Genomic DNA, 13851 nt, shown 5'->3' with positions numbered 1-13851 from the left:
TCCACAGGGGTCTGTGTTGGACTGCTGCTTTTTAACATATTTATAAATGATCTAGAGATGGGAATAACTAGTGAGGTAATTAAATTTGAAGTTATTCAAAGTTGTTAACTTGCAAGAGCATTGTGAAAAATTGCAAGATGACCTTACGAGACTGGGCATCCAAATGGCAGATGATGTTTAATGTGAGCAAGTACAAAGTGACTGGTAGAAAATGTACCTGCCGAGACTAGAGCAGAGATTCTAGTTCACTGCTTGTAGGCATTCACTCGCACACCTTCAGAAAAGGCACCAGAAGTGGGTGTGTAGAACCACCACACATAGGAAGTAAACTCAATTTCAAGGGGCTCAGGGCTCAACAGCTGTCAGACGACTGGCAGTGGCTGGTTTCTACACTCAAACCCACCACCCCTCCCCCAGTTTTCTGAAGGAAAAGCTGCAGACAAGAAATAATGTAGTACTGCTTACCTCAGCTTGAAAATAAATAAAGATTGCATACTTGCTGAGGATAATGGCCACACGCAGGCCTCATTTCACTGCATATAACTGCCACCCAAGAAAAAGAGTGGACCTGTGGGTAGGGGACCCAGACCTCCTAGTGTCTTCCTAGCTGGTACCTGATGATTGGAGGGTGGTCAGTGTAACGCCGATTTTTAAAAAGGGTTCCAGAGGTGATCCGGGAAATTTACAGACCAGTGAGCCTGAGGTCAATGCCAGGCAAAATGGTTTCGGGGAGGGAGAGTAAACAATGGGACAAAGCACAAAATTTCAGCTTTCACTGAAAACACATGGTCATTTTTGGCCAAAACCAAAAACATGGCTGAAAATTAAAATAACCTTTTGCCAAAACTGGGTAGAAAATGGATTGGGGGCTGGTTTCGGTCGGCCTAATTTTTTTTTTTTTTTTTTAAACAAGATCAGATATTTGTAAATAAACTTTCTAAAAGTATTTATCATTTACTGTGTATAAATGCTGCTGCTTCTCACTCCCATTTGCCTGTTAAAACCCAAAGTTTAAATTTGACTACTAGTGTGTTGCTTTACTGCTGCTTAAGAGAAGGTAAAAAGTGGAGAATGTGAAATATAAGTACACAGAGAAGGCAATTTTCAAAGCCATTCCATCACAAACAAAAATGTTTAAAATCCTACCCTGTGTGTTGTAGAAGTACAGGTGTAGTTCCACCACCTACGGCTTATACCCAGTAATATCTTACTTCATACAGATGGAAATGGCTATCAGTCACATTACTGCAAAATTCCAAATTGTATGAATTCGGAAATCAACTCCACATCTATATTTCTAGATTGGATTAGTAAAGTGCCAGAAATTGTGTTTTGATGGATTTAGATGAAAGAGAATAATATATCAAAAGATAGTGCCACTTTGCCACCTTTCCTATTCCAGCATTTCATCTCCATTCCGTGTCTTGATGTATCCTTATTGATAAAATTATTTGTTGTTAAATGTTACTTGAACATTATAGAGCTGTGACTTGTGTGCTCATAGTTTTCAGGTTTTGTATATTACTTGTATTAAAATTTGATGACAGAAAGGCTAGCTGCAGTTCTTAAGCCATGCTTCTACTGTTGCATTTGCAGTGATAGACTTCTGTCTAACTAGGACTTTGGTTTGTGATGAGGACACAAACTATCGGAGCCTGAGACTGAACTGGGCCTCAAAGACCAACTGCAATCAGAGAAAAGGTATCGAGGGAGCTTTCAGTTGAGGGAACAAGAGTCTTTGTGTTTAAGCTCTGCCGTCATGACATTTATATTTTCTAGTGAAGTGTGTTACAGCATGCTAGGTTATACATCAAAAGTACATCCATTAAGTCATTCATTTTGAGTAATTTCTGAAATACATCATAATAGGGAAACGTTTTGGAGAAAAAATGGAACATGGTGATTCAGTATTTAAAACTACCTCCTGGTCTGTGTGTGTTTTGTTTGGGGGAGGGAGGGGCAGGACGGGAATCTGGCAAATGCCTATTTAGTAGTAGTTTAGGGCAAATTAAATTCAGGTATGGTAACTATTTCTCTGTCTCCCCAGAAGACTGTCTAGTTTTGTAGCTGGGGCAATGGAGGGTTAAGTGACTCGCTGCTGGTCTAACTACTAGGCTCTGGTGTAAAATACAGGATTATGTAGTACTGAAGATTAAGGCACAGATGTGAAAGCTACGTATGGTGCCAGAGAGATGCATGGTCCTAGTGGGCTCAAACTTTTCTGAAATAGCTACAAACGAGAAGAAAATAAATGTGAAGACTATCTGTATTTTCATTTAATGTTCTTTGCAATTGCTTTCATCAATCGGTCAGATTAGTTTGTAATCTGCTTTGATGAACGTATCTTTAAAGGCGGAATAGAAGTTCTTCAGTTACTACTTTCTGTTTGGATTTAGTAAAGGGTTTTCTCTATTTTCAGCCAGGTCTATCCAGACATCTTTAAGGAGCATTTGCTTTATCTCTGGTTCTGTTTGTCCTTCCTGGTTTCTGTATTCCAGAGCCGTACCTAACAAGTCTTACTTTCAAGAAATTTGTAATGACTCTGAGATAGATTTATATACATAAGACACCCAGTGTATGCAAATCTATCTTCTCCTAGGACAAGCAGTCAATTAATTCTCACACGTTGGTAACGCGTTGCCCGGTCTGGAGCTTATAACAAGTTTTACAGAGCTTTGTGGAACATCAGACATGCTCCACCGTGCATGTTCAAGTGCCTTCCTGCCTACTGTGAGGGCACTGTTACCGCAGTTGTTTTTCTGCAGTGGTGAGAAGACTGCATCTGTGGTTTCTCTTCACTCCTGGTCTGGAAGAGCTTCTTTTTTGGTGCCTTCTCGGCTTCTTGTTTGCAATTTTTCACTGTGCCTTATTTAGGCATTTGTCCCCTTCTCTGCCCGAATATTTTTAGTTCTTTTTGCCGGTTTTTAAGTGTCCTTTATTTTCCAAGATTTAGGCCGCATTTAGACCTAGTCTCCGGTAGGGTCTTTCCTGTGACTTTTTTCTGGTGCCTTGTCCCTTTTTTTCAGACGCCATCTTGTCTTTTACGTATTTATTTATTCATTCATTCATTCATTCATTGTATCTCACTATTATCCAAAATCAAGTTTCGCTTCAAAGTGGCTTACAATTTTAATTTTGGTAGCGTTATAATAGCGTTGTGCAATGTGGAGAGGTCAACCTTAGTTTGTGTAGTTGTTTTATATAGTTTCTGAAGAGACAGATTGGAAGAGGAAAAGGTGGTGGTGGTTCTTGTGTTCATGTGTTGAGTTTGGTGGTATTTATTCATATAGTTTTGAGGAAGTAGTGTGGAAAGGAGGCGGCAATATCTTTGTGTTTAGCCGTAGAGTTTTTTGAAGAGAGAGGTTTTGGTTTCTTTTCTGAATCGTGGTGGAACATGTCTCATTCTCCACAAAGCTCTGTAAAGCTTGTTATAAGCTCTGGACCGGGCAACACCACGCTACGTTACCCACTTATGAGAATATAAGGCCTGCTGTTCTCAGAGAACACCTGCTACAGGTAAGCATCTTCCTTTTGTGTATTTATTATGTCAAGCCATGCAGGTTGCACACCTCCTTTTGTTTTTAGGGTTGTAACTGCCACCCTATGTAGGTTTCCACCCTTCTGTGCCTTTTCTTAAAGTGTGTAAATCATTTACATTTTTGCTTTGAGTGGAAATACTCTGTAAGGTCTTTACGTTGTCATGCCATATAGGGATCTTCTGTTTATTTCGTGCTTTTTTGAATTCTGTTACTGTTTTTGTTCCCTCTACTTCCTCAGAAGAGCACTCCAGGCATCCACCACCGTTTCTCTGTTTGCAGTTTTATTTCATGTCCTCTAGATCTGTATAGGCTCTCTGTTTTCAGGAAAGGTTTGTTTGCTCATTAATATGATACAGACATTTAAATATTTGAAAGATATCTCCCTATCTTTTTCTTGAGGGTATACATATTCAAGTCTTCAAGTCTATTTTACATCTTCTGATGCAGACCCCATACCAATTTAGTCACTTTGTCATTGGTAAGTTATGGCCTCTAAAGCTGAACACAGTACTCCATGTGAGGTCTCACCAAGGACTTGTAGAGGGTAGTGTCATAGCCAGAAGCTAATTTTCGGGTGGTCCCAACAGGCAGGTTAGGTGGGCATACATTTTATGTCCATCCCCTGCCACTACTTCCCTATGAAATTTAAAAATTAAATACCTTAGCTGGCAGGGAATTACCAAGATACTTAACAGCCCACCAACGCATGTTTAGCAAATTGTGGCAGTGCCCTGAGCCACCAAAACTGGCACCTCAGGCAAGCTCAGTTCTCGTGCATGAACTGAGCATGTGTGAAGTCATTGATATTGGCACCCCAGGCATGCTTAGTTCTCGCGCGTGAACCGAGCATGTGTGATAAGTGAGCATGCCCGTAGTGCCAGCATTGGCAGCTCAGTGTCTATGGTTTGTGTTCCTATATCTTCTCTTAACTCTCTTTCCAGTATCTCTTGTCCATTTGACATTTCTTCTCTCTCCATCACTAATGTTTAGTGCAGTGGCCTGAGAACCAGGAGAACTGGGTTTGATTCCCACTGTAGCTCCTTGTGACTCTGGGCAAGTCACTTGTCCCCAGGTACAAAATAAGTACTTGTATATAATAAGTAAACCACTTTGATTGTAACCACAGAAAGGCGTATTATCAGATCTCATCCCCTATCCCTATCTTTTCTGTCCTCAACCCTTCCCTTGTGTCCAGTTTCTACCTCAACCCTTCCCTTTTGTCCAGCATCCTGTGTCTTGTCCCTCCTGTTTCCAATATCTCCCCCAGTCTTCCTTTCATATTCAGTATCCCCTCTGTCCTGTTCCACACTGTGTGCAGAATCTCCTCCATTCCTTCCCTTATGTCTAGCGTCCCCTCTGTCCTACCCTATCCTGTATACAGAATCTCCCCTCACTGTCCCTTTTGTCCAGCATCCCCTCTGTCATGCCCCGATCTGTATGCAGAATATCCCGCCTTTCCCTCCCTCATGCCCAGTATCTCTTCTGTCCTGCCCCCACCCTGTGTGTAGAATCTTTCCCCATTTCTTCCCTCATATCCAGCATTCCCTCTCTGTGTCCTATCCCTCCCTGTGATCATACCTCCCCCCCCCATTCTTTCTCTCTTGTCCACCAAGCCCTCTATATATTCTTTCCTTGGCATCCTATCAGACCAGTCCAGACCAATGGGTTGTGTTCCTTTACCAGCAGATTGAGACAGAGGAAGAAAGTAGTTCCTGTGACTTGCCCCTTAAGGGTATTACACAGCATAGAATGTTCAGCATTTCCTCTGTCTCACAAGTGGATGGATGATGGGCTAACAGCCCTGCTCCTTACCTGGTTTATAACTAGTTTCAGTTGAGATTTAACTACCCTTTTGGGGTTTTCTGCTCCTGAGCCGGTTTTATACTGAGACTCAGTTGAGTTTAGGGGTGCCTTTTTCGCTTGTTCTCCTGAACCAGCTTCTCAGCTGTGTTACAGTTGAGTTTTGGGGTACCTTCTTTGGCATAAGTTCCTGTTTAAAAAAAAAAAGGGTAGTTGTTTCATAGAGCTGAGGTATATCTCAGAGGTCTCTGAGATCCCGACCACCAACATCTCCTGTGGAAGTCAACCAGCATTTGGTGAGCCTGATTTATTTCAGTGCTCTGGTGTTTGTGCCTCTGTTCCCTTATTAAGCTCTCACTGGTATCTGGTTTGAGTTTTCTTACAGCAGAGATCACTGACGGAAACCTTTGTTCTTCTGGGTTCTATAAGCAGTGAAATGTTCTATGTGACTGACTACAATCAGCAAATATTTCTTTGACTCTCTTTTATGTGGAGGTATAGCAACTACTGTTTCTGTGTGGCATTAAATTTTCCTCAGTATTTCAGACTGTTAGAATTTTTCCACCAAAATTCTTTCTCCATTTCTGTCACAACTGGTGTTTGTTTTTTTCAAGTGTTTCCTGGCTGTTTGATTCACAGTAAGCAAAGCCAGATATTTATTAGCTCTTCTTGTGTTAAAAAATTTATTTTGCCCCTTACTGGTATTGCACAGTGGTGACATCCAGCTGTGTTACACGATGGTAGCAAGCACCTTTGCACATTTGCAGTAACCATCTTGGTTGCACAGTGGTGGCAGCCACCTGTATTTCACAATGGCAGCACTCCTCTGGGTTGCTCCCCTATAGCAGCAACCACCTGTATTGCTCTCCTAAAGCAGTTGCCAGTCTAGCTGTCCTGCAACATCTACTTGTGTTGCTTTTGCTACTATCACCTCTGTTGTGTAGTTGCAAAAAACTGCTGGTACTATTCAGCTTAAGCAGCCACTTATTTTCTGTGTCTGCACAGTACTGGTATTTCATAGATAAAACAATCATCTGTCTTATACTGTGTAATCAGCTGTGCTGTGCGGCTGAAATGGCCGAATTTCCTTTTTACCTTCAGCAGTCGCCTACATGTCGCTGCATTCCAAGTCAGTTATATAGCTTTGCTCTAGTCCCAGGTGTGTAGCACAGCTACTCTGTTACCGTGTGTGTACAACTGCTGCTGCTGCAGGTATGGCACCAGCTGCCTGTATTGTACAGTTCCAGAGATTGTCTATACAGCTCAGTGTGACAGAACGGTGTGTTTTAAACCTGTAAAATTGCCTTTATTAATTCTTGAAGTGCATTTCTCTAGTTTGGCCAGCAGGTGGTGTATGTTTTATGTTAAAGCTGTTATAAAAAAGTGCCTGCCCTCTTTTAGTTTCACTTAGTGAAGAAGTGAATCTGTAGTACTGTGAGCAGTATACTTTTAAAACGTTGACTGGGCTCTGATTGGCCTGGAGTTTGAAATTATCCAGCAGTTGTTGCTGGCTGTTGCTTCAGTTTTAGCCCGGGAGAAGAGAGAGACAGATCTCTTTGCTAAGGCTCTGTGAACAGATATACGTCCTGAACTCCCCAGGTACTTTCTAGGAAGTGAGCAAATATTTAGTTAATGTTATAATTGATCCATATTTCAGTTTCCTGTTACTGTTTGCTATTTGCACTATTTTGTTGCATTGTTCAATTTTTTTTAAAGACAACAATATTTAGTTTATTGAGACTCTGTGTGGACTGATAAAGAATCCTGGCAGTTTGTGTGTTGGGTCTGTGAGTGTTTTCTGGGAACTGTGGGACCACTGGGAGTGTGGCTCCAATAATCTAGAAATCACTGGGGATAACTGGAGAGTGAGAGACTCGCCCAGATGTGATTGTGACGCAGTCGGTGGGAGGAGGGTGCTAGTGTAGAGCACAAGCGGCAGGTGCAGGTGGACCTGAGCCGTGCTGGGGATAGACCCTCTAAGTGGCCGCGGGGTAACCCCAGCCGGGTGGCTAGGCTTTTTGTGAAACCCAGTTATGGAAGCTTCCATGGTGTTCAATAAATAGTAAGTCTACCAATCTCACCTGAGATTGGTAGATTTACTATTTATTGAACACTCTGGAAACGTGTTTTGTCTACCTTTCCATAGTAAAGACTGCCATTGTTTGTGCCAGTTATGGAATCTTCATGTATGGCACTTTGATTGTAACCACAGAAAGGTGTATTATCAGATCACATCCCCTATCCCTATCTTTTCTGTCTTTATCCTCCCCTGTGTCCAGTTTCTACCTCATACCTTCCCTTGTGTCCAGCATCCTGTGTCTTGTCCTTCCTGTTTCCAGTATCTCCCCCAGTCTTCCTTTCATGAACTAACTCTTACCATTTATATGATTCAAGGACACTAATTACCCATTATTATCATTTACCTATTGCTGTTTGATTGTTATTCTATTCATACTTCTCAATTGTATAATTGTACCTCTTGTACTGTAGCCTTATTACAGATTTATTGTAAGCCACTTTGAGCCTGCAATCAGTGGGAAAATGTGGGATATAAATGTTATAATAAATAAGTAGGGGATCAGAGTCAGCATCCATGCATATGTTAGCTATTTCAAGTCCATGTTATATCGTATTGCATGCAGTATTGGCAGATATGTCTTCAGTTGCAGCTGAGTACATGGCACCAGTTACTGTGGATGCCTGTATGGATGCTGCTGGCACCAGCCACCACAGCCACCTCTGACTTCTGCTTTAGCGATGGGCCTGGATGTCTCCAGTTTTTGCAGTAACGTCTATAGCTCTAGCTACTACTTCTACACACATAACATTTGTTGATGCTTTTACTTTGTGGTACGTGGCTGTTTCAGTAAACGCTATTCGCTGGTTTTGGTCACTGACTAGGTGCCTCCTCTACTCTGGACAACTATTTAGTCCAGTTTGGCTGGTCGCTCATATGGTTCAGGCTGTGTCACTTTGTGTGATTCTACAGTCTATCTGTTTTGCACAACTAACATGATAGCAGTGGCGTTAGCCTCCACTGTTCTACAACTGCAGGAAGTCTCTAATCTTGTGGTTTTATTCTCAGACTTAATAGGCTCCCATCAAGGGTTGTGCTGCCAAGTGTCTTGTGTCTCAGGGCCCTTATTGCCTCGTCTTGCTGTTACAATGACATTTGGGTTTTCATATCTGATTAGAGCACTCTGACACCAGGTCAGTCAACAGCTATTCTCATTGGTCTCCCTTTTTAACTCTTGGCGAAGGGTACCTGTTAATTTTACTTGGTTGTCATAGATGTAGGTAGGGAAGCACAGTGGTTTTTCAGTCCCCCAATTGCTTTCTTTCTGTATTGCCTTGTCTGGATAGTCAGCTCCTCCAGGACTTCCATTGTAGTTGCAATACTTCCTTCATAGATGTACTTAGGCTGTTGTCTTCAAAAACTCTTTCAAGGAAAACATCAGTTGGGTTTGTTTCTTGGTCTGCTTATCTCTTCCATGGCCTATCAATGCTATTTTCTATTATTTCTTCTTATCATGGGACTTTCATCTGTCTCCTCTTCCATACCTTTTGTCTTTTCAGAGCCCTTCTGATTGCTCTTCATTCTCTCTACTAGGTACTGATAAACTGGAATAGCCTTAAAGTCCATTCTATCTGTATCTCTCTGTCAGTTAATTAGACGGGAGATTAATGATGCATTTATTTGCTAATTTTTTTTTTTGAGTATTTAGATCTTTTAGTTGGGGACACTGCTTTGCTACATAGCATTGGTCTAGACTGGTCTGATAGGATGCTATGGGGAAAAAAGTTGTGTTTTACCTGATACCTTTCTTTCCAGTCCTATTGGACCAGTCCTGGTTGATTCATTTTATTTTGTTTACAATCTGTATTTTTCAGATATCACGGATTCTACTTGTATGTTTTTCTTAACGTGTTGTATTTCACACGTCTCCTGACTCAGTGAGATATCTGCATATCAGTAGAGTATATATGCCTCACTAGCTGGTAAGGTTATTACCTGATTGAATTACTTGGTCTCAAAGTTTCTGTATTGGCCATCAGGCAGATTTTGAGCACCATTGCTTGGCTATTTGAAATACTGAACATTCTGTGCTGCATAATACCCTTAAGGGGTGAGTCACAGGAACTATTTTCTTCCTCTGTCGCCATCCACTGGTAGAGGGACGCAACCCATTGGTCTGAACTGGTCTGAGAGGACTAAAGGAAAGAAAGTTGTTAGGTAAGATAGAACCTTTCCTTTCCTCACCCCCACCCCAGCATGTCCTTTGTATCTTCTAATGCTCCTCTGGGTCCTTTGTTCCACCTCCTCCCAATTTCTCCCTATCTCTTGCAGCAGCTCCCTTCCCTGTGGCCCTGCCAGCCCCCCCCCCCCCCCCCCATGGTTGCTACCAGGCCATTGATAGCCTGTAGCTGCCATTCAAGCAACTGTGCCAGTGGGTGCAAGTGCACAACCCAGGCAGCTTATGCAACCCAGACGGATGTAACCACTGTACAATAGCAGTGGGTGAGGAGTGGAGGGGCCACAGAGAAGGGAGTTGAGTGACTGCTATATGTCTTTGGCAGTAGCAGAAGAGGAGTGAGGTTGGGAGGGAGGAAGCAAGTACTCTGTGAGAATGAAAGCAGAATGACAGTGGCTGGTTTTCTGTTCTGCCTGCTGCTGGCCTCCCCATTTGACAACCAGCTAGGCCAGACGCTGCTGGATGAGCCTAAACCGAAAATGGTCAGGCCCACCCGTGGCTATGCCCCTTGTAGAGGGGCATTCACATCCTCCTTTCTACTGTTTTTTTTTTTTTACTTCTTTATAATTTCAAATATACCATCACATCATTAGAAGTGACAAGAAATACAATGCATTAAAGAAGCAAAAAAGCTAATAAAGAAGGAAATATAAACCTAATAAATTCAATCACATTATTTGGGAGTGTACCAACAAAAACAAAGAATACATCAATATTAATCAATAACAGAGAGAGATTCCAGAGAAAACCAACAGCTGACTTTAACAGCGTATATATCTACTAGATTGTATTCAAAGCTTTCACACCTCTATGTTTAGGATCAAAGAATATATGACTCCTCCTACTGGTTTTGTCCCTCTCTATGCAACCAAGCATCTTTCTGGCCTTGTCACATTGTTTTGCCACCTTGAGATTGTCAGACATTTGTCACCCAAAGGGTCTTGTTCTTGGTCTGTGCACATTAGCTTCTTGCCCCCCAATCACATATAGTTCATTTGGATTTCTGCACCCCAAATACATCACTCTACATTTCTTCACATTAAAACCTTATCTCCCAAGTTTCTGATTTTTGTAGATCACTTCTCAGCACTTTTCCTGGAGTGTCAACTGTGTTGCTAATGTTTGCATGATCCACAAAAGGAGAATTCTCTTAACCCTCAGTTGCCTCAGGTACAAAATTAGATTGAGAGTCCTTCAGGGACAGAAAAATATCTACTGTACCTGAATGTACTCTGCTTTGATACCTTTTGGGCTTGCATGCGGTATGTAAGAAATTAAAATAAAAGTTCATATCTAATAAAATATAACGGAATAAAATGTTATTAGTATGTTAGCAGGATGTACGTTTAAGTACCCAGTTGGCTGTTAAGGCACAAATTAACTTAAGCAATGTTTACATTTTTGTATTTAGGCCGTGCTGGACGGGTCTCTAAGGGATACTGCTATAGACTTGTATCAAAAGCCTTCTGGAGGGAATACATACCAGAGAATATGATGCCTGAGCTGCTGGTCAGTAACTAGTGCCATAATGCTTGCTTAGAATTTATATTTAAAGAGTGCTAAACATTCTCTGATTCTGGTTATATAGAGTTTTATTAGTTGTACTAATCCTGGTGAAAGCTGGATCTAGTGTTTCTCAGACTGGTCCTGAAGTACCACAGGAAAAAAACCCCCCACAAGATCTTGTTCGCTAGAGTACTTTTGTAGGTGCAACCTAAAATCAAAATAGTGAATCTTGTGAAACTTGAAAAACTCAAAATAACCAAATCAACATATAATGAATGTTCAAAAAAAGAAGGAAAAGACCTCATAAAATTGGTGCAAAGTCCTTGAATCGCTTAAAACATTTTTTCTTGAGCAATCATGGCTGCAACTAGTTAACCAAGTAATCATTGGTTAGAAAAATCTCCTTTTATAGTGTTCAAAACCAATCAAAAAGTGCTCTTTGTAAACCCAAATCTTCACTATAATCTGTGCTATTTGTACTTAAGTAGTAGCACACTTAGCTTTAATTGAAGTCTTGTAGCAAAAGCACTCTTCTTCCATACGGCTGCCGCTTTGAACACAGCACTGCTCTCAGGGCCGGTCTTAGGGTGAGGCGACTGAGGCCACCGCATAGGGCCTCACGCTCAAGGGGTCCCCGTGCGGCACACCTGAAGTCGCCCCGCCCCGACCGCCCGAGCTCCAGTCCCCCCTCCCTTTGGATTTTAAAAGTTACCACGTGTTGACATCAGGACGGGTTACAGCGCAGGTAGCAGCAGCAGAAGTCAGTGAAAAGTGTGCGAGCTGCTCGGCACTTCCTTTCCCTCGCTCAGCTCTGGTCCCACCCTCATAGAAACAGGAAATGAGGGCGGGACCAGAGCTGAGCGAGGGAAAGGAAGCGCCGAGCAGCTCGCACACTTTTCACTGACTGCTGCTGTAACCTGCCGGCGCTATAACCCATCCCGACGTCGACGAGGTAACTTTTAAAATTCAGAGGGAGGAGGGAGGGAGCTGGGTGAGAGGAAGGGGGCCTTGGGAGCTGGGAGGGGGCCCTTTGGAGCTGGGAAGGAGGGAGGGAGGCCTTGGAGCAGGGAGGGGGGCCTTGGAGCTGGGGGCCCTGGGGGGGGGGAAGCCCTGGAGCTGGGGGCCCTAGGGGGGAGGGGGCCTTGGAGCTGGGAGGGAGCAGCTCGGAGGGAGCCGCAGCCGGCCCTAGAGCTAGGGTGGGGGCGGGGCTAGGGTGGGGCCCCATCAAATTGGTCTGCATAGGGCCCCGCACTTGCTAAGACCGGCCCTGACTGCTCTACTTGAGCTATAAGGCTAGATGGCATTCAAAGCGGCAGCCATATAGGAGAAGAGTGTTTTTGCTATAAAACTTCACTTAAAACTAAGTGTGCTACTTAAGTACAGATAGCACAGATTATAATGAAGATTTGAGTTTACAAAGAGCAGTTTTTGATTGATTTTGAACACTATAAAGGATTTTTTTCTGACCAATGATTACTTGTTAACTGGTTGCAGCCCATGATTGTTCAAGAAAAAAAATGTTTTAAGCAATTCAAGGACTTTGCACCAGTTTTATGAGGTCTTTTTTTTCTTTTTGAACATTCATTGTGTGTTGATTTGGTTATTTTCAGTTTTTCACTAGATTCGCTATTTTGATTTTTTTTTGTTTTTGGTCCTGAAGTACCCTCTACATAGAATTGCATTTGGGCTATCTGCAGGGAATATGCATTAGGTAGATTTGTATTCATTGCCTCCATTGCATTCAAGTTTATCTTGTGGATATTCCGAAATGCAGCTTGTATGCAAATCTACGTAATGCATATCTAATATAGATATTCTGATGACTAGACTAGCTAAGATGTCCTCTAGAACTGCCTTGAGAAACACTGATGTAAGTGACTGTAAGAGGAGAGTGAGTAAAGGAAAATAATTTTAAGTGATTTATCTAACGATAAAATATTTTAAACTTTGTTTTAAAAAATGAGCATTTTTTTGTTCCCAATGTTTTACATACAATGATATCAAAACATTTTTTGCTCCCCACCTCCTGATTCCCCTATTATTGCATATATGTCATACTAAATGTCTAGCTAGTTAATAAGATGTAATGTAATATTGTTTGCTGTATACTGAACAGTTCCACTGTAAGTTATTACTAATGTTAGCTAATCTTCTGGTAACATACTGTTAAATGTAAACCATTTACAACTTGTCAGTAAAGAGGGTTATAAATGCCAAATTAAATAGTTTCTGATATTTAAAAAAAATGTAATATTAGACAAAGGGAACCTGAGTAAATACATCACAGTTTTTACACTATTATGTCATTTATTTAAGGAACAAAGAGGCATATTTTCAAAGCACTTTGGGAGGCTAAGTTCCATAGGTTTCTATGGAACTTTGGGAGGCTAAGTGCTTTGAAAATGAGCTTGATTGTTACCCAACACCCATATCAACCTTAGTTACTCAATTGACCAAATTAAATTGATAATTAGGTTCAGCAGATTGAACACAGCCAGGCTTGATTTTAGTCAGCCCTATGGAATCTAAACTTTACTATAAAATGAAGCTTAATATGAGAGTGAAGTATTCACCACAACGTTTCTAGATCCATGCCACGATCAAAGGAAATTCCAAAAGAGATGAGAAAAATTGTTGAAATATATCAGCCTGGAAAGGGTTACAAATAGGCATATTTTCAAAGCACTTAGCCTTCCAAAGTTCCGTAGGTTTTCTATGGAACTTTGGAAGGCTAAGTGCTTTGAAAATGAGCC

The 13851-nt window shown here is 41.7% G+C and overlaps 1 protein-coding gene across 1 annotated transcript in view; it reads left to right on the top strand.

Moving 5' to 3' along the window:
• The window catches only part of TDRD9 (tudor domain containing 9), a 263832-nt gene that overhangs the window by 114445 nt on the left and 135536 nt on the right, over window positions 1-13851 (top strand). The window contains exons 13-14 of the mRNA XM_030214425.1: window positions 1597-1701; window positions 11004-11101. Of these exons, the coding sequence (XP_030070285.1) occupies window positions 1597-1701; window positions 11004-11101 (203 nt within the window). The remainder of the gene's footprint in view (window positions 1-1596; window positions 1702-11003; window positions 11102-13851) is intronic.

The sequence above is a fragment of the Microcaecilia unicolor genome, chromosome 9 (assembly GCF_901765095.1).
Source record: "Microcaecilia unicolor chromosome 9, aMicUni1.1, whole genome shotgun sequence".
NCBI lineage: Eukaryota > Metazoa > Chordata > Amphibia > Gymnophiona > Siphonopidae > Microcaecilia > Microcaecilia unicolor.
This window is presented reverse-complemented; position numbering and strand designations above follow the sequence as displayed.